This window comes from Hyperolius riggenbachi, chromosome 12 (genome assembly GCF_040937935.1).
Source record: "Hyperolius riggenbachi isolate aHypRig1 chromosome 12, aHypRig1.pri, whole genome shotgun sequence".
NCBI classification, from domain to species: Eukaryota; Metazoa; Chordata; class Amphibia; order Anura; family Hyperoliidae; genus Hyperolius; species Hyperolius riggenbachi.
In genome coordinates this window covers 175,405,489-175,428,135 of record NC_090657.1, presented here as the reverse complement: position 1 = coordinate 175,428,135, position 22,647 = coordinate 175,405,489, and the positions used below count along the sequence as shown (strand labels likewise).

The following is a 22,647-nucleotide window of genomic DNA, read 5'->3' as shown; positions in this document are numbered from 1 at the left end:
AATTTTACCACTTCCATGCAATATGAGAGCCTACCTACACAGTCGGTTCATAGTATTCAAAATCCCGTGGCCCTTTTACTACATGGCAGTGGTATAATTGAACAATCATCTGCAGATTAAAATTGGATGTATACGGAGCCTTTTTAGAAACAAAATGTGTGAGATCTCAGACACAGAATAATTTGGGTAGTGAAGCAACTGGTTGGCATCTACTGGGGGAAAAAAAAAAAAACTTTTTAAAGTACTTGAAAATGGTCAACTGCAGAAAAGTAACAAAAAGAGTTAAGGCTCATACACATGCTAGTTTAAAGTCGGCTGAGGTGGCCAATAACAACCACCTCAACCGATGATCCACTGCGTGTACAGCGGCCCCTGACCTATCTGCCGCCCAGCCAGCGATCTGCCAGGTGGATCAATGAGGTTCAGCGATGGCCAATAGCGTTCTCCCAGTATAATCTGCACCACTCTGTTAGCCCTCTGCCCCATGTATTGCAACAGAATGCCTCCTTTGGGCGGCATCACTGTGTACGGGCCTTAACAAGTAACACAGAGCATGTAGTGGTATTTATAAGTAACATTCTAAATAAACTCTGCCTGACAGAGCACAACCTCCTAATACACATGGGATAATTTACTACAGTTGGAGAAGACTGAAGAGCAGAAGTGATCCATCTCAATTCATTTTTATTTATAAAAAGTGTCCAAGTTGTGGTGTTCTGCATAAGCTGTGGGCGGGGCACAGCTATCGCTCGGTGGTCAAGAATTGTGAGTTACCAATGGGTGGAGTCATAACTACAAATCAGGGGCTGCCATTAGCAAAACATTTAAGAGACACTCCCGACGTTCACACCTTCTTCCTCCTTGAAGACCAGGAGATCCACCTGCCAGCAATCATATAACAAGCATTGCGGGATTTGATTGGTTGATTTTCATGCTACATAAATTTGCATCAGGAAAAAAATTGGCATCAACTCGGAATTATTTGCGTCTCATTGACTATCCTTAATGACCACCAGGAACCCTCCATAACAAGTGTGGCCAACACAACACCCGTTCCAGAAGGGCAGCCCCAATACCGGAAGGATAGGACTTTGTCCCTCCCTCACCCACTGCGGACCCATTGTTGCTGCAGAGGCTTATAAGGGATAGTTCTACTCCTTACACATGAGATATAATTAGTATGCCAAAATTCTAGTGTCCCCACTGGTGCTCCCCATACTTTGAAAAGTTGAGATGTACTCTTAAGAGGACTAGAAAACTGTAGCCCGTCCATGTATGGCTTCCCTTTAGATTGTAAGCTCGCAAGGGCAGGGCTTTCTCCCCCTTTTGTGACTTGGAAATCATTATACATTTTATTCATCATGTTACTTTTATCACTGTCATTACCACTTCTGTATTTTTTATTGTGTATGCTGTATAATTTTTAGTATTTTGTCACTAATTATGTATCTTGTATATTAGTGTACACCATTGTCTGTATTATGTACCCCATGTTTGTTTCTCACTTTGTACAGCGCCATGGAATATGTTGGCGCTTTATAAATCAATAATAATAATAATTGTTTTGTAACCCTACCCCAGGCATATGCCACCGGTGAGCTGGGCGCAGGATGTGTCGAAGGAAGGATCACCCTGCTGTCGCTCAAATTCCTGATGGCATAAAATACTATGCCCCCTCCGTGTCGTAGCAACTGGGAGGGAGAAGCAATTCGGGGTCTGACAATCGCAGGGCATGCACTATAGCACTAGTGCTATGGCGGTGCCCAAGTCAGGCGCCACGCGGCCGGCGCCAAAAGCACCTGCTTCGCTGTCCCAGCACCCTTCGATTTCTCCCATATTTTACATCCACCCCAGATGTATAGACAGAAGCTGAGACCACTTGTTACATCTGACCGACTGGGGAGGTTGTATTGTTACAGCTAGGACAGCCACACTGTGTGGGGGACTCCCTTTCATTGTAAACTCAACTACTATCGAGTGGCAGTAGTTTCCCATCTGCAACCACATGAATTACCCCTTCTTCACCCACATGAATCACCACTTCATTAACCATTCAGAGACTCTTGTTATATATTCTGATACGCCCCAGGCAAGTAGTGGTAAACGTATGCCACCTTAAAGAGGAACCCCAGTGAAAATAATTAATAAAAAAGTGCTTCATTTTTACAATAATTATGTAGAAATGATTTAGTCAGTGTTTGCCCATAGTAAAATCTTTCCTTTCTGATTTACATTCTGACATTTTTATATGGTGACATTTTCACTGCTAGCAGATGATGTCACTGGAAGGAGATGCTGCTTGCTTTTTTGGCAGTTGGAAACAGCTGTTATTTCCCACAATGCAACAAAGCTCCCACAGTGTGATGTCACTACCTCAATGCTGTGAGGCAATGACATCACACTGTGGGAGGGTTTCACCACAAAATCAGCCAGGCAAATCCACCTGATGATGCGTTTGAGAAAAGGAAAATATTTCTCACGGGAAAGGGGGTAACAGCTACTGATTGGGATGAAGTTCAATTCTTGGTTACAGTCTCTCTTTAAATCATGTTTTTAAAAAAATACAGATCGGGTTTGCTGAATCACTTCTATTCTCCAGTTTTTCCCAGCTTTAGTAAATCAACCTGAAAACCTCTTGAGCACAGACTGATGTTGATGCCCTGATATATCCCATCATGCACTGGGAGTCAATACCGAGGATGCCCAGGCATGTATCCTCCTATGGTTCAATGATATGACATGCCGTGATAACATGTAACGGACAAAGGGTAAGGATCAAGCACAGGAGGGGATCATTGTAATATTAGATGCCGGGCTTCAGTAGATAAGATGTAGTTTTCATGCAGTCCAGGAGTGCCCAACCCATAACTTTATAATACAAAGCATGCAGCTCTGAAGCAGACTCTGTGATATTTTAAGGATTACCCGAATCTTGCTTTCAGGCATGAGATGATTAACATGATGTAAATTGTATGCAGCTTTACAAGCTAAAAATATCATCTAATGATCCATCTTAGTCACCTTGAGTTGTGTACAACTACAAGCAATTGTCCTCATTTTACCATGGTTTGTGATAGGAAAGGTCTTGTTTAGAAGTATGGAAGCAACCATATCTGTTGTCCTCTGACATAATCCAACTTTTTCTGGTTATAATGCTGGTCAACCAGACTTTTCTGGTCATGTTGGTGGCGTAGATGAGACATCCACTACCATCCCACCAAACAACCATGTTACAAGTAATACTGGTCATCCAGACATTTCTGGTCATGTTGGTGGCCTCGATGAGGGATCCACGACCATCCCACCAAACAACCATGTTACTACCGTAGTAATGCTGGCCATCCAGACATTTCTGGTAATGTTGGTGGCTTAGATGAGACACCCACTACCATCCCACCAAACAACCATGTTACAAGTAATACTGGTCATCCAGACATTTCTGGTCATGTTTTTGGTCTAGATGAGATGTCCACTACCATGCCACCCAACAAGGATGTTACTAGTAAAACTGGTCAAATCCAGACATTTATGGTCATTTTGTTGGTCTAGATGAGACACCCACTACCATCCCACACAACAACCATGTTACTAGTAATGCTGGTCATCCAGACATTTATAGTCATGTTGGTGGCCTAGATGAGACATCCACTGCCATCCTACTCAACAACCATGTTACTAGTAGACATTTCTGGTCATGTTAATGGCTTAGATGAGATATCCACTACCATCCCACCAAACCCGCATGTTACTAGAGCTCTACACAGATCATATTGCAAAACTCTTTCTCATCAGCTGTAAGCTAAGATGGCATTACAGATACTGGCTTTTGAACTGTGCAAGGTTAAAGGACCAAGACAATTTTAAATGCGTGTAAACATATAAAAATAAGCAGTATTTTTCTTCCAGAATAAAATGAACCATAAATTACTTTTCTCCTATGTTGCTGTCACTTACAGTAGGTAGCAGAAAAATGACAAAACCTACAGGTTTTGGACTAGTCCATCCCTTCATGGGGGATTCTCAGCATGGCTTTTATTCTAAAGACATTCCCTGAAAATAATTTCTACAATGACGCTGGACAGCCTCCGTGCTCGCTGCACAATATTCTGGCAGTTGGACTGAGCAACGGCCATTCACTAAGTGCTTTTGAAAATAAACAAAACCATGAGAATCCCCTATGAGTAGATGGGCTAGTCGAAAATCTGTTGGTTCTGTCAGATTTCTACTACCTACTGCAAATGAAAGCAACATAGGGAAAAAGTAATTTTTTACGGCAGAAACTTATTTGTATGTGTTTACATGTATGTTAAATTTTACAATTTTCGGGATAGTCCTTTAAACCCAATGATCCTCCTTTTTTTTTTTTAAACATGGAGAATGCCGCATGCATAGTAGCACATGTGGCTGGCCAAGCATGCGCACTACAGCATGACTGAGCTGAATAGAAGGAGAAACTGGCTGGCCAGTAGATGATCGGAGTGGCCCAGGAGGATGGCAAGGGAACCAATGGCCTAAAGGTGGCTGTAGGAAGCCCCAGGTAAGTAAAACTGCTTTAACCATTTTCATGTCAGGTATACTTTAAGAAGTGTTTTTAGATCATGTTTATACCTTGTTTCTTCTTAACATGCTATAGTTTTAACTTCTATGGATGCAGCAACAAACTTTGCAGTGGAAATCACTTCCTGAGCTCAGATTGAAATCAGTGGAAATCACTTCCTGAGCCAAAGATCACGGCCATCCAATACTGGCTTTTGGCCTAGACCATTACATTCAGAAATGTCTCTGAATTCTGTACTGCAGATAATCCTCACATTCTCAGCAATTTTTTGGGTTGAGGACCTTTATTTTTGAATGGTTGCACTATCCGCCTGTGCAGCTTTTCCCCATCTTCTAAAAGACTACCCCACCACCATGTCAACCTAAGTTATTGGGAGATGGATCAGGTTGTTTTTTTTACTTTTTAAGCATTGCAAAACTTTTGTAGGACCTTTATGCCCACAGGCCAACCTTTCAGAACCGTAGCTGCATCAAATTCAAAAAAAGCATGTTTTTCATAAAACAATTAAAATGTCTCATTTCCAACATTTGCTATGCTGTCTATGTACGGTTTTCAATTAACTAGGCAGTTTAAACAATCTGCTAATCACATTCTGTCTTTATTTACATTTCCCTCAGCATCCCAATTTTGTATGCCAATGGAAAACGTAATAACGATTTAACAGGAAAAATAAAAATTATAATTGAAATAATCATTCGATTAGTTGCTATGGTAACAGATTTTTCCGAAACTATAATTTAAAAAGAAAAAGTGCAGCAATGCGAAACAGAAAAAAATACAGCTGTGTTGAGACAACCGAGAAAGCACAAGTCTGAAGGCCACACTTTAGACACAATTCAGCCAATGGGATCATTCAGGGCCAACTATACAAAGAATCTGGCGTTATTAATACACAATACTAGTCTGTGCAGCACATATACATATTGCTGTTAAAGGACAACAGAAATGAACAGGATGTGGAGGCTGCCATATGCATTTCCTTTTAAATAACACACATTGCCTGGCAGTCCTGCTGATCCTCCGCCTCTAATAATTTTAGCCATAGACCCTGAACAAGCATGCAGCATATTGTCAGATCTGACAAGATTAGCTGCATGCATGTTTCTGGCGTGCGATTCAGACTCTACTGCCGCCAAAAAGACCAGCAGGTTTGCCAGGCGATTGGTACTATTTGAAAATAAAATAAATATGGCAGCCTCCATATTCCACTCAGTTCAGGTGTCCTCTAAGCTAAAGAGACCACCATTGCTTTTAATCAAAGTTCTTGTTAAAGAGTACCTCCAGTATAAAAAGGGTCTCCGATTTAATGACGTACTTGATCGGCTGTAAGGTGATGCTCCGCCCCCGCCTTGGCAGTGCAGTTTCGGCCATGTTTCGGAAAACTGCCAAAGCACTGCCATGGCCCGCCCCCCCATGGCAACCACCAAATAAGCACTGGCTGGCAAGCAGGCGGGGGCATGGCGCTCACCTGAATGAATTACATCAGTTCAAGTAAGAAATGAACCATGGCAGGCCTCTGTGATTTATACTGGAGGAACTCTTTAAACTGCTGGACTGTAGTGATGGTGAGATGCAAACAAGTCATATACAGCTTGGAAACGAACCAATCAAATGCACTTCCTGTTGGTTTTGATTGGCCCAAATCCAAGCTCCATACAATCTGCATTCAATGTGTTTGCATGCCGTAATTATGAACAGCCTATTGAGCATTTCCATGGGGATGACTAGCAGCCTCAGCACATCCTGGACGAAGGTTTGTCTTTATCTGCATGGAAGTTCAATTATCATCCCTTATGTCCCAACAACCAGTAGAAAAAGATATGCTGCTTCTGTCTTATCCTCACAAAATGCCCCAAGCGTTGACATGAATGCTGCCAAGTGGATGCATTAATCAGTGACTGAATGGCTGTAGATCCCCTGGCAGATTGGAGGTTAAAAGGCCACTATTGTGAAAAATTACAACATTTAAAATGCATACTTCTAAAATGTACTATAAATTACTTTTTTCCTATGTTGCTGTCACTTACAGTAGGTAGTAAAATGCTGACAGATCTTGGACTAGATCCCCACCTTCTTATGGGGGATTCTTAGTAACGACTTTATTCTTTACAAAAGCACTCCCGGGAAATGATCTATATAAAGATGCTGGCTGGCTTCTCTACTCTATGCACACTATTTTAGCAGTTGAATTAAAGCACTGCTATTCACCAATTGCCTTTGTATATAAATAAATACCTTAGAACCCCCCATGAGGAGATGGACTAGTCCCAAAAAAAAGTCAGACTTTAAACTACCTCCTGTAAGTGACAGTGACCTAAAAAAAAAGTAATTTACAGTGGGAGAAAACTACACTTTATTTTATTTAAAAGAATTGGGTACTTGGTGTGGTTTTCTCATATTGCCTAGCCCACTGACTTGAGCGCCTAGGCTTAAAAACTCATCTGGAACAGGAACAGTTTTCTGATGTTCCAGACCTGTATGCAGTCAGATGGAGATCAGCAGTGACTGTTCCCATAGTTCTCTCAGTAGCCATAGAAAAAAAGCATTCTAGAGAATATTGGAAAACAAGAAATTCAACTAATCTGGATCAAATAAGTGAATGTGTCATCAGAACAGAACAATGTACGTCTGCTAGTGGCTGTGTCATCAGAACAGAACAATGCATGTCTGCTAGTGGGTGTGTCACCAGAACAGTGCACGTCTACTAGTGGATGTGTCATCAGAACAATGCATGTCTGCAAGTGGGTGTGCCATCAGAACAGTGCATGTCTTCTAGTGGGTGTGCCATCAGAACAGAACAATGCATGTCTGCCAGTGGGTGTGTCATCAGAACAGAACAAGGCATTTCTGCTAGTGGGTGTGTCATTAGACCAGAACAATGCACATGTGCTAGTGGGTGTCATCAGAACAGTACAATGCATGTCTGCTATTGGGCGTGTCATCAGAAAAAACAATGCATGTCTGCTAGTGGGTGTGTCATTAGACCAGAACAATGCACATCTGGTAGTGGGCGTGTCATCAGAACAAAACAATGCATGTCTGCTTATGGGTGTGTCATCAGAACAGAACAATGCATGTCTGCTAGTGGGTGTATCATCAGAACAGAACAATGCATGTCGAATAGTGGGCGTGTTTTCTAGAACAGAACAATGCATGTATGTTAAGGTGCGTACACACGCACTGCTGTAATAAACAACGGGTCCGTCAGACCCTCCCGCGCTGGGCGGGTGTTCTGCTGACAGCAGTGCGTGTGTACAGTCTGTCGGCACACTGATAAGGCTGTTTATTCAGAAACAGCCTTATCAGTGTGCCTGACAGACTGTACACACGCACTGCTGTCGGCAGAACGCCCGCCCAGCGCGGGAGGGTCTGACGGACCCGTTGTTTATTACAGTAGTGCGTGTGTACGCACCTTTAGTGGGCGTGTCATTGGAACAGAACAAAGCATGCAGGAAGTTTAGTGGTTAGCAGCTGCTTCACATGCAGTTCCATGCACACATTCATTCTACTTTTTACCACCCAAGGCCAACCTAAACTCCTCCATACCCCCCCCCCCCCCCCCCCGCAACATGGCAGAGATTAGATTGTAGGCTCCTCTGAGGACAGTTTGTGATTGGTAACGGCACGGATTCAAGTGTAAGCTTCTTGGTGAGTGACACATTTGGTGAGTGACAGGCGGCTCAGAGATCACTGTAAGTGCCCATTCGCTGCCCTTTCATCCATCGAGTGCCAGATTCGGCTGTTTGTAGCCACCCGATGTTATGTGCAAACTCTGTGTAGCCAGACACATTTTTGGCAGGCTAAATGCTACTGCCTCCCTGCTGCCCACAGACCACCGCTTGCTTTCCTGGTGCCCTAGGCCATGGCCTATGTGGCCTTGCCAGAAATCCAGCCATGAGCAGGATAGTGACTTATTACAATAGGATCTCGACAGCATGGCCATATAGGTAGGTACATGGCAGATGAAATTTAAGGTTGATAAATGTCATACACCTTGGAGTTACAAACAACAGAATACCATAAAAAATAAATGGCATACAACTGGTCACCTTCCACTTAATCTGCTAGGCTATGTGATAGTACATGGCAGTGTTGTACAAAATATGTTATGTTTCTGGTTTCAACAAAGCTATGCAACAAAGTTTGTCTGCTGCTTGCAGTTGGGATAAAACAGATGGTCACAACTTAAAGCACCAGTTTTAAGTGGACTGGTCCATAAAACAGTAATGTCAAGATTCTTCTAATCCCAGCATTCTCCGCCTCACCACAGTGATGCCTTCCTGTCTAGTGGGCATTATTGCCACAGCCACCTCTCCCTCAGAGAGAGGCAATGGCACATGCTTTAAGGTTCAGCGCGGCAGTCCGAAAATCTCATGCATCCGAGCAACGTTCACCTCCCATTCATTCGCCTATAACTTTATTGCTACTTATCACAATGAATTGATCTAGATCTTGTTTTTTCCGCCACTAATTAGGCTTTCTTTGGGTGCTACATTTTGCTAAGAATTATTTTTTTCTAAATCCATTTTAACAGGAAGATTAAGAAAGAAATGAAAAAAATTCATTTTTTATCAGTTTTAGGCCATTATAGTTTGAAATTAATATACGCTACCGTAATTAAAACTCATGTATTTTATATGCCCATCTGTCCCGGTTATTACACCATTTAAACGATGTCCCTATCACAATTTATGGTGCCGATATTTCATTTAGAAATAAAGGTGCATTTTTTCAATTTGCGTCCATCACTATTTATAAGCTTATAATTTTAAATATTATAATAACATACTCTCTTGACGTGCATATTTAAAAAGTTCAGACCCTTGGGTAACTATTTATGTTGTTTTTGTTTTTTTTTATTGTATTTTTTTTTTTAATAAAAAATGTATGTGGGTAATTTTTGGTGTGGGAGGGAAACTGTTTGTTTTACATGTAAAATAATAGTTTTCTTTAATTAAAAATGTATGTGGGTGCAGTTTACTATTTGGCCACAAGATGGCCACAGTGAAAAAATTCCTAGATGCGAACGATTTCGCATCCAGGAACTAAAGATCAGAGGAGTTGTTTCCTGGGGGCAGAAATACCGCGCTCTCTGGAGAGAAAGCGTCGGTATTTCTGCGGGGAGGTTAGATCAGTGAATGGGAATTATATTCCCATTCACTGATCGGGGGGCTAGCGGGGGCGGCGGGTGCGAGCGCGCGCCCGATCGCGCGCACCACGCAGGGGAAGATGCAGTGCCTATCTGGACGAGAAAGCTCGTCCAGATAGGCCGAACTGGTTAACTTAACTTCCCGCCTGTTGCTTGCTATGGGAGGGGGTATCACCAGTACTTCCTTCTACCATGGCCAATAGGTGTACGCATGGCCACAAGAGCCACTTGCTCTTTCACCCTAAGAAGAAAGTTGAGAAAAGGAAGGGGTTTTGTAGCTAGTAATCAATTGCCCTACCTCTCATGTTTTCCTACAGAGATGTGGTGCGATTTCGAAAATCTGGGGCAATTCTACTGGTGAGTATCAGGAGGGATGTCTAGCTGCTCAAATGAGTAGTTACTGGAATGCCTAATGTGGAGTTCTCGGTTAGTCAATTATGAGGGCATTTTATGGGGGCACCAACAGGTAGGTTTTAGGACGGTAGTGCCAGGACAGATTAAGAAAAAGTCAAGGAGGAAGGCTTTGGTGACAGAAGAAAATAGAATTTTCGAGCTATTATCATTAGAAGTTCCTTTACTCAAGATTTGAGCCGGGGTGTCCTGCTTGGATCCCGAGAACCCCAGCTACTCTCCAAGCAGTCTGAGCTTTACAGCAAAGGCATTAGTCTTATTAGTTTCAAAGGGTCTTCCGGCCAAGCAGAGTTGCCATGAGTGATATGAGGACAACTGAAAGAACCAATCCGTAATACCACCATGATTAGGTTTCAGAAATGTAGCCATGACAATGCCACCTTTTTGTAGATTTTTGGAAATACAGATTTGACATTTCTGGAAACTCTGCTAAGCAGAAAGGGTTGTGGGCAGGTTAGGAGGATGGTTAGAGGTCCAGGACATGCATCCAGGAAAGGTTGGGGGATAGAGGAGGTGGGATTCTTGCTAACAATTTCTCACGGTACCTATCTTCCCCAGTGCAGCAACTGCAGATATGTTTGCCTTTACTGGAAATTGGGTGAGAGGAAAACGTTAGCAATAACAAGCTGTGGCAGAGAAAGACAAGGAGAACAACGTTTTCTAAAACTTGTCCTCAGTCCTGAAACATGGAAAAACAAAGTATGTTATGTATAGAAATGCCATGTCAACGTTAAAAAATGTCACATAAAGCCCTTATGAGAGGATTATGAGGGTCCTGCTGCCAATGTCCAAAAACATTAATGAGCAAATCTCCACTGACCCAAGGAGAGAATCACATTTAGCCAATCATAATTTAATTATCCAGCTACCAGCTAATCAATTTACAGCTGTTGGCTGTGACTGGCCCAAGTGCTTAACCTTCCTGGGTCAGTGGAAATCTGCACGTTAGGAGTTTAGTAAGTGGGTTTGTGTGGGGTGGGGTGTGGGGGGTTTGTGTGGGGTGGGGTGAGGAGAGGGAGGAGAGACTGAAGTGTAGTGGGGAAAGGGTTGGACAACATGTCTCTCTGGACTGGAGTCTGTCAAAGAGCTACACTATCATTTAATGATGAAGACCAGCAATGGACATGACAGAGGAAGTGAAGCTCTTCGTGCAAGGTTTTCAGATTTAATACTTTTTTTTTGTATTGCCACAAGTGGCATAAGGTCACAACACTAAAGACGCACAAGTGGAAGAAGGTGACAACACTACAGGCTCAAACAGGTTTGTAAGGTCTGGTCTTCAAAGGATAACTGAAGTAACAATGCAAGTTCACTCACTCTGTGCCACCCCCAAACTGGTACAAAAAATGAAGTGCAATACTTACCTAAACAATATGTCCAAGGACCAGGAAGCAGTGTCTGCTCTGTACCAACATAACTGATGGGCAGGGGCAGGAGGTGGTGGATAGGCGAGGGGGCGGAGTGCAACCCCCCCCCCCCCCCATACCATTAAGTTATCTTGGTACCGAGGAGACTACTGCTAGGAAAATAAGAGGAGAACAAAGCCTAGCAAGGAAAGGAGTAGTCCGGTACTCCTTGCTCTGATCTTCAGCTACAGAATTTATAGGCGTGCGGTAGCACACATCGGACATAAGTTAGTCAAGAAGTTAACGGGACACTTAAAGCGGACCCAAACCAAACATTTTTTTTTTAATTCAAAATATTTCGTTGCACCAGTCTGACACATCCAAAGATAAATAAACGCTCCTTCAAGCCTATGAGCATTTCAGTGCAGGCTTTTCACCCTTCTCTTTTCATAACTAGGGTTATACAGGTGGCAGCCATTTCTCTTCGCGTTCCCGTCTGCAATAGCATCCTGCGACAGTGCAAGATGCTATTGAGGACAGGAACATGAGGGAGGATACGTGTGGCCAGGCCTGTGCAGGCGCAGAAAGCCCGCCGACTCCCTGTCAGCGAAAACAAAACTAGCTGGCGGCGGGGGAACGGAGGCTCCATGAGTGACTGCAAGGGCACGGGATGGCTGCAGGGGACTGGTAGAAGCCCCAGGCAAGTAAGACTGATTTTTTTATTCCTGGCGTAGGTATCCCTTTAATAAATCAATAAAAAAGTAATAAATAAAAAACATTTCCCTATATAAGTGCAGGAAAATAAGTGAACAAGGTAAAAAGGGTCACAAAACTAAAAAGAATAAGGTGATCATGGCCTGTACAAACAAACACAATGACGTGTAGGTGAAGATGTGTGATCTCAACCGACCCCATTGATGGTACAATATTTTCCTCAAATGCAATCATTCGATCGGGTTTTTTTTTACAATCAAATTGTACAGAAAAATACACAGTTTATGGAGAAAATCATCGTAAAACGATTCTATGGTTAATTGCAAGACAAAATTTTGTTGATCAGAATGGTGGATGATCACCAAGAGAGAAAGTGTCCTAATGGACCCATTTATGGGATACAAATCCTGCAATAAATCTGCTGTGTGTCTACTTCCTGCTTTCATGGAGGCAGACATTGTTAACATCCAGTGTTTACCAATTAGTTGCTCTACCAAGCCAATCAGCTGACACAGCTGAGAGATCAAATTAAACATTGCGATTAGTCACAGATGAAGGGGAATTAGACAGGCTAAACTATCTAAATACATACAGGGTGCATTTTTCGGTTTTCCTTCTGTCCTGTGCAGGAGTTTAGGGCCACTTTAAAGGATAACTGAAGAGAGAGGGCTATGAAGGCTGCCGTGTTTATTTACTTTTAAGCAATACCAGTTGCCTGGCTGTCCTGCTGATCCTCTGCCTTTAATACTTTTAGCCAAAGACCCTGAACAAGCATGCAGCAGATCAAGCGTTTGACATTATTGTCAGATCTAACGAGATTACCTGCATGCTTGTTTCTGGTGTTTTTCAGATACTATTGCAGCCAAACAGATCAGCAGGGCTGCCAAGCAACCGGTATTGTTTAACAGGAAATAAACATGGCAGCCTCCATAGTCTTCCCACATCAGTTGTCCTTTAATGGAAATCTACACAGCTTCCAAATCAGAGACCAAGTATGTCCAGAAATCAGATCACAGTGACTGCCTGAGACTGTCATCGTCGGTCCCTCAAGAACTGCCTCTGCCATAAACTTGTCAAGTTACGAGTCTAGCGTGTCGGATAAACGGCGGCACGCTCTGTGGCACAACGTGGGCTGGCGATAATGAAAAGGTCCAAAGAAGATTCAGCTCCCTCTGTGCCTATAAACCTGTCAGCTGACACGGCCGTCATATCAGATTTATTACAGACGATGGTGTAGAGACTTGCAGCAGAACACAAAAATGGCTGGAAGCGCTAAGTACCCATCACCATGGAAGGCTGTAAATCAATGCAAAGGCTTGGACAACAATGAAAATGTCAGCCCTCAGTGAGGTTTACATGGATGCCAATGCCTTAAAGTGTTAAAGTACGTATTCTTAAAGAGCCACTATCACTAAAAATTGTCAGATTTACAATACATACATATAAAAAGTACACTTGTCCCAGAGTAAAGTGCACTATAAGTTATGTTTTTCCTATGTTGCTGTCACTTACTGTGGACATTAAAAAGCTGACAGATCTGACAGGTTTTGGACTAGCTTTGAAGAGACAAAAATGAAACCAAGAGCCCAATATAGTGCAGTATGTCAGGATCAATCAGAAATTAATGAAGAATAACAGTAGATATGCTCACAAAGCTGGGTTACCACAAAGGCAACCACTGGAACAGCAGGTGGGGAGAAATATAACCTGACCTCACTTAGGTATTAAAACGTCGATCTCTGTAGGTAGAAGAAAGATGGGGATACACCCCTCCACCCAGGGGGACTAATCAGTAGAAAAAACAGGAGTAACAGAGGCGCAAACAAGGATAAAATAATTAAAAGCCGTTTAAAAGGAGGAATGCAGGTGGACTCGCCTCCCTCAGGTAAAAAAGACAGACTAGTCAATAAGCCGTTAATTAATAACAATACTATTTATTGGGGACTCTCCAGGTATGCAATGCGTTTTGGACTAGTCCATCTCCTCACAGGGGATTCTCAACATTACTTTTTTTTCCCACTCGCTGGATCTTTATCAAGATGCAGGTCAACCTCCCTACTTGTTTGCCCACTATTCTGGCAGTAGGACTGAGCAAACTGCAGTTCAGTAAGTGCTTATGTAAATAAAGAAATGACTGAAAATCTCCCTGTGAGGAGATGGACTAATCCAAAACGTGTCAGATTTCTACTACCTACTGTAAGTGACAGCAACATAAGAAAAAAAGTAATTTATAGTGAATGTTACTCTGGGAGAAATGAACATTTATACCTATCCATTTAAAATGTTTCACCATAGATATGCTTTAAAGTGAACCTGTAATGAAAAAAAGAGTCCCCAGGAGGGACTTACCGTGGGTGGATCAAGCCTCTCGATCCTAAAGAAGCTTCCCTCCGTCCTCTCAATCCTGCCCCAGGAACCTCAAACTCTTCAGGGCCATAACAGTCCTGTGAGAGCCTCGCGTAGGCGCACTTGCGACTTATTTTGTGCTCAGGCAGAAATAACCGAGCGCTATCGCATCCACTGAACTGCGCAGACGCACACACCTTGCACCTGCGCAGTTGAGCGGATCAGACAGTGATCGGCTAGTTCAGTCTGAGCCCAAACAAAAGCCGCAAGTGCACCTACACGAAGCTCTCACAGCCAGGACTGTTATGGTGCACCATCAAGCTTGTTGGTGGATTTTTTTGGATCGGGGCTACACAGGAGGATGGGAGAAGTCTTGTTACCCCTCCAGAGGTAAGTATCCCACAGTGGCTGTTTTTTTTGTTAAAGGTTTACGTAAAGTTACATGTAACATGATGAGATATGTATAATAGCAAGAATACAAATAACCAGGCTGTGTTCCTTTTTTCTTTTTCTACTTGAAAGAGTTAAACATTAGTTATACAAGTAACAGTTTTTCTCCAGTCAGGACCTAGTTGGATTCTAGCATGGCCTTTACTGATAAGGAATTACAGCCATAAAACTATTTTCTGGAAGACATACGCTTCTGAGAGCAGGAGATCGATTAAAAAAAAAAAAAAAAAAAAAAAAGGTCAATAGTCCATAGATTGTGGTTCTCTGTGACACAGAAACACTGGGTCATTAAGCAGAAACAAAAACAATAAATATTTTTACCTTTAACATAGAATTACGGAAAAAAGGTCATTAGGAGTAGGAGGATAGATACAATTGTTATCTCATCAGTTTATTTTTACTTTAAGTGTACCCGAGATGAAACAAACAAACAAAAAAAAAATCATACATACATGGTGCTTCCTCCAGCCCCCTTCAGCCCGATTGTTCCCTCGGCGCCGTCCTCCTCCTCCTTCTGGGTCCTCCGTAAGGGCTCCCGGTAACTTTGGCCAGTCGCCGCATATTAAGCGCAGCCGCGCGCGCTCCCTGTCGTGCTCCTGCGGCCAGGAGTGTTCTGTACCTGCAGAATGCTCCCGGCGAAGGGAGCACAGCAGGGCGTGTCCACGGCCGGGTCGCGCATGCGCAGTAAGCCCCAACTCCCAAAGTTACCCGGAAGATCCAGGAGGTGGAGTACGGCGCCAAGGGAGCGATCGGGCTGAGGGGGCTGGAGGAAGCTCCAGGTATGTATGATTTTTTTGTGTGTGTTTCATTTCACGTAAAACAAGGTCCTGAGCAATAATGCAATGTACAGGCATTATCTATTGGAAATCTGTTCCTAGCGTGTGGCACACATCAGATAGATTCCTGTCAGATTAGACTTGACAGCCATCTGACAGAAGTCTATCTGATGGTCGAATCTGCTGTAAATCTATAAGTGTATGGTCACCAACAGTTCCTAAAAACCATCGCTGGACATCTCCTGACTTCGGCTGCAAAATGCCGTAGATCTGTACCAAATGAAGGACAATGCTGCCCCCTTGTGGCTCATTTGAGAAAACAAATAAAAACTTGCATACTTATATAAATATAAAAAAAATGACAGATTATCTCAGCTGGGTGATATGTCTACAAAGCTTTGGCATGAGTTTTACATCATCATAGATATTCTCAAAATTAATAATGAGCCTATGTATGCTATAACAAACTATGCAAACACCACTACCATTAATTTGAGGAGCAAGACAGCCCCAATTACACCGGTGACTGATATGAAACAAAACACGAGGCACGGTGTGCTATAGATTCTTGACTTCATTAGAGTGATCGAATCTGCTGGAAATTGACCAGGAAAATCAAACTGTATGGCACGCACTGGATGTTTTTAAGAGGTTTGTGTCAGACTTAATTAAAACACTGATGCTATTGATTACTATCTAAAGCGACAAACACACTCAGTTCCTGTAGCCCAGAATGATGGTTGGTGATCTTTCATTGAAGATTTAAGAACGACTGACATGCAGAAGAGCTCTTACAGGCAAACAGGCCTCCCTGTGGTCCAATAGCACAAACCTGTCTTTTAAGAACCACTTGAAAGGGTTAACACGTTAATCTTCACTTTCCCCCGGAGCCCGATTGGACTGAGAGGAACTGTGCCAGCTCTCTCCAATGTGAGGAGATTATGTTTTTACTTAGAGAAGAGATAAGCTTCTGTTTGCCAAGTAAACAAAAGGAGGAAGCTTCTGTCTGATCCCAAAGCAACCAAGGCCCAGATTTAATTAACTTTTCTCCTGAGTTTTCTCCAGGGAGATAGGTTTTCATCTTCTCATCTAAGTACTTTTTTCAGCACCTATCAAGCGAGAAAGCACTACATAGAGGGCAAAAAAAGCCATCAAACTTAAACTAATTTGGGACAACATATATTAAGTACTGTTTTTCCTGGTTTGGGGCTAAAAAGTAATGATTAGAAGTGAAAGCCTCTCCTGTGAAGTAACTCTGGAGAAGGGTTAACCAAATCAGGGACACAACATTTTGGATAGAACAGAAAGTCTACCTAATCCAATAACCTGAGTCAGAGGGGGGGGGGGGGGGGGGAGAGGAAGGTGGTGGGGGGGGGGGGGGAAGAGGAAGGTGGGGGGGGAGAGGAAGGTGGTGGGGGGGGGGGGGGGAAGAGGAAGGTGGGGGGGAAGAGGAAGGGGAGGGGGAAGGGGAGGGGAAGAGGAAGGGGAAGGGGAGGGGAGAGGAAGGGGAAGGGAATGGCTTAGATGAAAAAAAAGGGGGAGATGAGGAGGGCAGAGAAAATAATGGGGGAGAGGAAGAAAAGGATGGGGGCAGGAAAGGGGAGGGTGAAGGGAAGAGAAAGGAGGAAGAAAGGGTAAGAGGAAGTAAGGTAAGGGGTAGAGAGCAAGGAAGAGGGGGGCAAGGAAGGAAGGGGAGGGGGTGGGAGATGAAGGAAGGGGAGGGGGTGGGAGATGAAGGAAGAGCCCTAAGTTTATGGCATTATGGCCTCTATTCGATTAACATTATTTGGGGGCTGCCATATTTACTTCCTTTTAAAACAATATCAGTTACCTGGCTATCCTGCTGATCCTCTGCCTCTAATACTTTTAGCCATAGATCCCGTGCTGCAAGGCGAGCGTGCTATCCACTACGCCACCATGCTGCCCATGAAAACTCGTCAGCAGCAAGAAGTGAGGGGGAAAAGTTTTGACCTGGTGCCATAGGGTGCAGTAATAACCACATATATTCTAACTTCTCCTCTTCTGTCTAACCAAAAACTTACAAGAAAAATGTTCCAAGTTCCACTTGTAACCAGCAAATCCTGATACTCTAAATGACCACAAAAAACTCAGCTATACTGGACAAGTTGGTCTCACACAGTTAATAAATGGGGGAAACTGATCTCATGCATACAGGGCTGACGGGGGCAGACAACACACACAAGTCACACACATGAAGCGGGTAATAATACAGTTACTGAATAGTCGCAAGACCAAGTTAATACATGTTTCTTATACCGGCTGGAGGCTGCCATTTTGAGAGAGGAAGCCATCTTCGTAAAAATTCAGCCTGCTATGATGAAGCAATGACATCACTGAGGCAACCTTGACAACGTATCAATGGGACGAAAAGTTTGGTCAAAACGGCTAGTATCAACCAAAAATTATTTTTGTCTATTAGAACCTTTTCAGCTACCTTAAATAGCTTACTGTTCACTTGGACTCCAGAAGTGAGGTCTCAGGACACCACACATGGCTATTTTAAACTTTCCAATCTTCTACTGGATTCCATGTTCACTTAAAGTTAGAACCAAACTTCAGCCTCATTTTTTATTCTATTTTTGTTCGGGAGTAAACACTTAGGTTGAGTTGTTTCTACCATAAGAATTATCCTACTACTGTTAGTATTATTCTTCAGGAGTATTTGTAGCAGTCCCTGCCCAAGCTGGACAAGAATCAATAAAAACAGGGTCTTTTTTTCACCATGTTTCTCAAACCTTTGAGATATTCATTGATGCTCCTTACATCTTTTTATGATGACCCTGGCCATCCACTGGAATTAATGTAGAGGCTATGGCATCACCAAGTCCGGAAGCTTGTAAAACCTGGAATAAGTCTGATCACCTTCCCTCATTATTTTAAAAATTATGAATAAAAAAAAACTGATTTGGCAGGAAATGGGCCTACCTAGGAATGCTCAAAGTGTGGAGCAACACTCTGGATGTGGCCGCCCATGGCAGTAATCTAACCTGTGGTGAGATGGAAGAAGCCACACTAGGTGGATTTCACTGATTATATTTCACCTACAACAGAAATAGCTAGTTTTTGGTAGAATGACCCTTTACTACCCTTTCGATTATGAAGTCACCGTTGCTCCAAGAAATAATTAAAAAAAAAAACACGATGGCTTGACCTCCGACCACAAAATAGCTTCCTCCATTTAGGATAAGAAACCTTTAGAGTTAGTGAAGTTAGGATAGGAACATATATGCATTAGAGAAGCGGAGGACGGGGAGATTAGACAAAACACACAAAGTAACACAATGTAGTGAGGTGGAGGATGAGGTAGGTTACCAGGTAGCACGCTCCAGGATACCAACCTGGGAGGAGGTTCGGCTTGCTGCTCCTTCCTTAAAACAAGAAGCAACATCATGTTAGCTGCAATGCAATGAAAGATGGCGCAGTCTCTGTTATTAGAAGGACATCTACGGCCTGGGCTGCGGGCGTTAGTAAGAGCAAGCTAGGCATGTGACTGGAGGTAACATGAGGCCACAACTGTCCATACTCTCCACACGTCAGCCAATGCCACCCTGGGTCCAACTCAGGAACATCTGTGAAGCCCAGTCAGGACTCCAACCATGAAAGTTACAGCACACCTGAAGTGTGAGACATAAGGAGTCTGCCACATTTATTTATTTTTAAAGTGTGCCAGAATTCTCGAAAAGTAAAGATTTGATGCTTACCCGGGGCTTCCTCCAGCCCCATAAACAAGTCTGAGTCCCACTCCATTCAGCCACAATCAGCCCTGGTAACAGGCTCAGTCAGGTCAGTCTGGGTCTTCTGCGCATGCACAGACCTCCGCGCATGCGCAGTAGACCTGGACTGATGTAACTGAGCCTGTTACTGGGGCTGATACTGGCTGAACGACGTGTTTATGGGGTGGGAGGAAGCCCAGGGTAAGTATCACATCTTTACTTTTCAAGATCTCTGGTTTACTTTAAGCTGTACCAGTTGCCTGGCTTTCCTGCTGATCCTCTGCCTCTAATTTAGCCACAGACCCTGAACAAGCATGCAGCAGATCAGATGTTTCTGACATTATTGTCAGAGCTGACAAGATTAGCTGCACGATTGTTTCTGGTGTGATTCAGACACTACTGCAGCCAAATAGATCAGCAAGACTGTCAGGCAACTGGTATGGTTTAACAGGCAATACATATGGCAGCCTCCATATTCTGCTCACTGCAGGTTCCCTTTAAAATTAACTATGTGTTGTCAAGACAGAGATGGGTCAACAAGAGGCCAATCATTCAGGCTGGAATTTGGTCAAATCGTGCGTTAACGCATTTGATTGGCCCTGCCTACAATTTGCATTTCACTTGCATGCAAACTGGAATTATCAGCGTCTCATTATCCATCTCGACCTAGAATTCCTACAATTCAAATACAAATCTATAATGAAGACTTCTCTTCACGTATTAAAATGACATTAGATAGGCCCAACCGGACAGTACAAAAAATACAAAGGAAATACACAGTCACACTCTGCACTGATGCAGTAATAGCAATATAGGAGAAAGACCTTGTTCACAGTGCTCAATTGTGTTCCAGAATAATACTGCAGGTCAACTCGCTGCCCATACAATCCTATGAGCCTGTTCACAGTACTGCACTGTAACTGATCGCGTTATTCTAACTCGCTGCATGCAAACTTTGTATTAAAGTCTATGTCCAGCCTCCATTCAATGCAACTGATCACTGTGAACGTAGCCAAAGAGAAAAGGAGGCATTAAAGGGTACCCGAGATGCAGATAGGAAAAAAAAATATAAACATACCTGAGCAGGGGCGTAACAATAGACCCTGCCAGGGATGTAGCTGCAGGGGGGCCAGAAGCAGCAGGGGGCCTCATGTAAGGAGAAATGTATTTCCTCTGTCCTTAAAGACTGACAACTAAAGGCACAGATTGAAAAAACCCTTTCTGCTCTCTGCAGAATTGTTCTAAGGACTGCATCTGCTCAGCCACTGATAAGGAATCATACAAACTTTTGCAGACATAGCTTCGTAGACAGTCCCTATTCAGTGTTCAGCAGGGTCAAGGGAGGGGGTAGCCCCATCCAAAGTTTCATAGAGGGGCCCAGTGAGTTCTAGTTACGCCACTGTACCTGAGGCTTCCTCCAGCCCCCTCCAGGCTGATCACTCCCTTGGGACTCTCCTGCACAGTCTGGATCCTCCGCAATTCCCCCCCTAAAATCCTCGTCGGGGGCCAGGTGGCGCAGACGCAGCCTGGACGTGCGTGGTGCTCCGTCGCTTCTGTGCCTGCGGGCGCGCGTTCAGCCTGACCGCACATACGCCACAGACCAGAGGACTTTCAGGTGTGAATTGCGGAGGATCCAGGCGGCGCAGGAGGACGGTGAGGGAGCGATCAGCCTGGATGAGGCTGGAGGAAGCCCCGGGTATGTACTTCTTTTTCCTCTTCACCGTCTCAGGTTTTCTTTAAAGTGTGCCCAAAGCTCGGATCAAGAAGGAAATACCTAAGGAGAAGGAAGCTTTGGATCCTGTAGAGCAGAGGTGGCCAAACTTTTTGGACCAAGGGCCATATCACCGGTCTTGGGATAGCTAGGGGGTCAAACTACTGAAATTAAACACAATTTCTTCTGATTGCCCCTAGGTACAGTATGCCTATTATGGTTATCTCAAATAAACAATTTCTATGGGAAATAAACCATATTCCATGTGTGCTGTCAGGATGTCCCCTTCAGTGTGCAGTGGTGACTGCTAGTGAGTGGCTGCTGATGACATAGCGGTGACTGCTAGTGAATGGCTGAGGCTGACATAGTGGTGGCTGCTGCTGACATAGTGGAGGCTGCTAGTGAGTGACTGCTGCTGGCCTAGTGGTGACTGTTAGTGAGTGACTGCTGCTACTGACATAGTGGTGGCTGCTGCTCCTGACATAGTGGTGGCTGCTAGTGAGTGGCTGCTGCTGACATAGTGGCGGCTGCTAGTGAGTGGCTGCTGACATAGTGGTGGCTGCTAGTGAGTGGCTGCTGATGACATAGTGGCAGCTGCTAGTGAGTGGCTGCTGATGACATAGTGGCAGCTGCTAGTGAGTGGCTGCTGCTGCTGACATAGTGGTGGCTGCTAGTGATAGGCTGCTGATGACATAGTGGCAGCTGCTAGTGAGTGGCTGCTGATGACATAGTGGCAGCTGCTAGTGAGTGGCTGCTGCTGCTGACATAGTGGTGACTGTTAGTGAGTGGCTGCTGCTGACATAGTGGCGGCTGCTAGTGAGTGGCTGCTGCTGCTGACATAATGGCGGCTGCTAGTGAGTGGCTGCTGCTGCTGACATAGTGGTGGCTGCTAGTGAGTGGCTGCTGATGACATAGTGGCAGCTGCTAGTGAGTGGCTGCTGATGACATAGTGGCAGCTGCTAGTGAGTGGCTGCTGCTGCTGACATAGTGGTGACTGTTAGTGAGTGGCTGCTGCTGACATAGTGGCGGCTGCTAGTGAGTGGCTGCTGCTGCTGACATAGTGGTGGCTGCTAATGAGTGGCTGCTGATGACATAGTGACAGCTGGTAGTGAGGGACTGCTGCTGACATAGTGGTGACTGCTAGTGATTGGCTGCTGCTGACATAGTGGAGGCTGCTGCTGACAGAAGCAGCTGCTAGTGAGTGACTGCTGCTGGCCTAGTGGTGACTGTTAGTGAGTGGCTGCTGCTACTGACAGTGGCAGCTGCTGCTTCTGACATAGAGGTGGCTGCTGCTGACATAGTGGTGGCTGCTAGTAGTGAGTGACTGCTGGTGACATAGTGGTGCCTGTTAGTGAGTGACTGCTGCTGGCCTAGTGGTGACTGTGAGTGGCTGCTGCTACTGACATAGTGGCGGCTGCTGGTGAGTGGCTGCTGCTCCTGATATAGTGGTGG

General features: G+C 44.1%; 1 protein-coding gene across 4 annotated transcripts in view; it reads right to left on the bottom strand.

Annotated features, from left to right (window-relative positions):
- KCNQ2 (potassium voltage-gated channel subfamily Q member 2) overlaps positions 1-22,647 on the bottom strand; it is a 183,771-nt gene that overhangs the window by 40,815 nt on the left and 120,309 nt on the right. For all 4 annotated transcript variants that reach the window (XM_068263700.1, XM_068263696.1, XM_068263697.1 and 1 more), the window contains one exon: positions 19,110-19,139. In XM_068263700.1, coding sequence (XP_068119801.1) covers positions 19,110-19,139 — 30 coding nt within the window. The remainder of the gene's footprint in view (positions 1-19,109; positions 19,140-22,647) is intronic.